At 44.5% G+C, this 3390-nt stretch overlaps 1 protein-coding gene across 1 annotated transcript; it reads right to left on the reverse strand.

The window, feature by feature from the left end:
• Positions 1-279: 279 nt before the first annotated feature.
• Positions 280-1778, reverse strand: LOC103117665 (olfactory receptor 56A1). Its single transcript, XM_007527777.2, has one exon. The coding sequence runs from the start codon at positions 1244-1246 to the stop codon at positions 299-301; it is 948 nt and encodes a 315-aa protein (XP_007527839.1). The 5' UTR covers positions 1247-1778; the 3' UTR covers positions 280-298.
• Positions 1779-3390: the final 1612 nt, after the last annotated feature.

Consider the following 3390-nt stretch of genomic DNA (forward strand, 5'->3'; position numbering starts at 1 on the left):
ACTTACACAAAATATTACCAGACATTTTACCAAATATTACCAGACATTTTTCTTTTTTCTTTTTTTTTTAAGATTTTATTTATTTATTAATGAGGAAGGTAGGAGGAGAGAGAAAGAACCAAACATCACTCTGGCACATGTGCTGCCGGGGATCGAACTCAGGACCTCATGCTTGAGAGTCCAAAGCTTTATCACTGCACTGCTTCCCGGACCACTACCAGACACTTTTCTACCTTAAGTCCCAAGAGAAAAAAAACAACCCTGGAGATGAGGGGAATTAGAAATCTATCTTAAGCATTCATATCTGTCTGTGAAGCAATTTCTGAATTCCTTGTTTTATCTCTTTAGTCCGAACACCATATACAATTGGGTTCAAAGCAGGGGGGATGAGGTGATGAAGGACATTGAGCAGGATCAGGATGTCCATGGGGACCCTCTTTCTGGCCACATTAGTCAACACCACAACCAGCAGGATGGTGCTGAAGAAGAGGATGAGGATGAAGTGAGAGCCACACGTGCTCAGGGCCTTGACTGCAGCCCCCTCCGCCTTGAACCTAAGAACAGCTCTCAGGATGAAAGTGTAGGAAACAAAGATAAGAACAAAATCTGAGCCTAGTAAGGTCCAACCAACCACAAACTGATAGAGTCTGTTAAGGGTGAAATTGTCACAGGAGAGCCTGGATACAGACAGGTTAGCACAGATACAGTTCTCAATGATATTCTTCCCACAGTACTGGAGGCGGGCAGTAAGAATAGGAATGGGTGCTGTGAGAAGGGCATTTCGTGCAACAATGAAAACACTAGCCTTAACCACAAACTGACTGGTCATGATGGATGGGTATCTCAGTGGGTGGCAGATGGCTACATAGCGATCATAGGCCATGACCATGAATGTGCAGGATTCCATGGGGAGAAAGCTGTTCATGATGAACATCTGGAGGAAGCAGGCAGAGAAGCTGATGGACCTGAGGTCAAACCAGAAGATGGCCAGGACCTTGGGGATGACAGTGAGGCAGAGCACGATGTCCAACAGGGAGAGGAGGCTGAGCAGGTAGTACATGGGCTCGTGCAGAGAGGTCTCCAGTCGGATGGTGATGAGGAGGGTGGCGTTGGCCCCCATGGCCAAGAGGAAGAGGAGGCTGAGGGGCAGGGACAGCCAGTGCTGCCAGCTCTGGTAGTTGGGGAAGCAGATGAGGAAGAATTCAGAGACTGGAGAAGTGGAGCAGTTGCTGGGTAATGCCGTCATCTGAGTATTGAGTTGGATAATCCTCTCTTGGTTATTTGCAAAGGCAAATCAAGAAATTATTTTGGGGAAATGACCTTGATTGTAACCCCTCAATCTTTATTTTTTTTTGTTTGTTTTAGATAGAGGGAGAGAGAGAGAGAGACAGAGAGACCATGACTGCAAAGTTTCCTTCAGTGTGGTGGAAGCCAGGCTCATACCTGTTTTGTGCACATTGCAAAGCACTGTACTATCCCAATGAGCTATTTCTTTTTTTTTAATATTTTATTTATTTATTCCCTTTTGTTGCCCTTATTGTTTTATTGTTGTAGTTATGATTGCTGTTGTTATTAATGTCGTTGCTGGATAGGACAGAGACAAATGGAGAGAGGAGAAGATACATGGGGGAGAGAAAGATAGACACCTGCAGACCTGCTTCACTGCTTGTGAAGCGACTCCCCTGCAGGTGGGGAACCCAGGGCTTGAACAGGGATCCTTACGCCGGTCCTTGCACTTTGTGCCACCTGCACTTAACCTGCTGCGCTACAGCCCAACTCCCCCAATGAGCTATTTCACTGGCCCTGTTACCCTCAGTCATTAGATACTGATGACAGATAGGCCAAACTCCAGTCAACAGAGTCGTGAGACATAACAAGTACTGCTACGGCTATAAAGAAAAGTGAATCTGTAACAAAGTCAGCATTTGAAAGGATGATACTTAGGGCTAAATAGTGACACACAAGGACCCAGGTTCAAGACCCCTGTCCCCACCTTCAGGGAGGAAGCTTCACAAGCCGTGAAGAGGGGCTGCAGGTATCATTCCTTTTCTCCCTCTCTATCCCTCTTCTCTCTCAAGTTCTCTCTATCAAATAAAATAAAGGTTTTTTTAATTAATGAATAAAAGGAGATAAATAAAATAAAATTCATTCGTCCATTTAGGAAGAGGTGAATTCCCATTGTGTGACCTGAAGAAAATGAGGACATCAGTGGTAACATCAGAATATATGAAAGCTATCTTGGGGATAAAGGCAAAAGTAGAACCATCAGAAAGAAACGACAGAGGTCCGACCTGCAAGATAGCTCCTCTCACTTACTATGCCCACAACCCAAGTTCCAATTCCAGCTTTCATGGTACTATGGGAAGATTTGGTGCCTTGCTTCCCCCTTTCTCTGACTCCCTCCTCCCCAAAATAAAAAGCCATTCTAAAGCAGTGAAGCCCCAGAAATGGCAAAAAAAAAAAAAAAAGGAGGAGAGAAAAGAAAAGAAAAAGGAAAAAGAAAAGGAGCAAGTAATGGAGGGAAGGAGGGAGAGGAGTGGGAGGGCAGGGTGAAGGGAGGAGAAGGGAAAACAAACTGAGGAAGTGAACTTAATTAAATATAAAAAGACCTTTCTACCAGTATGAAGAAAGGTCTCTGTCTTCAGTTTAAATTGTTCTGCTTCTTCAGCTATGTCTTTTTCGGCATCCAGCTGCCAAGGATCACAGTCACAACCAGTAACGAAATAAACTCAGCATCCCCACACCTTTTTCCCATCACAGGGTCATAAACCGCCTTTCTTTCTAGGTCAGGCAAAATGAAGCCTGATTATCTACTTGGAGTGAGTCTCTCTCTAGCCAAGCAACAAATGGAGAACCTTCTGCAAGAAGGCAGAAAGAAGAAAAAGAAAGTAGACGACTCCTTACAGAGGTGCTCAAACACCCTGCTTTCTCATGTATCCAGAGTCACCATGCTTCCTTATCCCTACCTGGTGACCCCTCCTCTCTAGATTCAGTACATACTGGCTACCATCTCCTGGCTTTGGAACTTACAGAAAATGCAAAGATATGAACCCTTTATGAAGTACCAGTGGTAGTGGAAACCTTTTGAATGAATAAATCTTGAGACTCTTAAGAGTTCTTATTCATCTCCCTACACCACCCCTAGCCTCAGCCCAGATGGGAGAAGGTGGCTTGTGGCTTGGGGAGCAGTGATTTGGGGACTGAGGGGCTGAGTCTTTGGGGAGCCTATCTTACAGTGCTCCTGCAGGTAGTGAGCTGGAAGGTAAAAGACAGAATAGTTTGAAACTAAAGTAAGATTAACTTAGATCTCAGAAGTCAGGGATTTGATACATACACCTGACACACAGATATGGATGGAATTTTAGGAAAAGAGTAGAGCAATTCCATTTG

Source organism: Erinaceus europaeus, chromosome 17 (genome assembly GCF_950295315.1).
Source record: "Erinaceus europaeus chromosome 17, mEriEur2.1, whole genome shotgun sequence".
Taxonomy (NCBI): Eukaryota; Metazoa; Chordata; class Mammalia; order Eulipotyphla; family Erinaceidae; genus Erinaceus; species Erinaceus europaeus.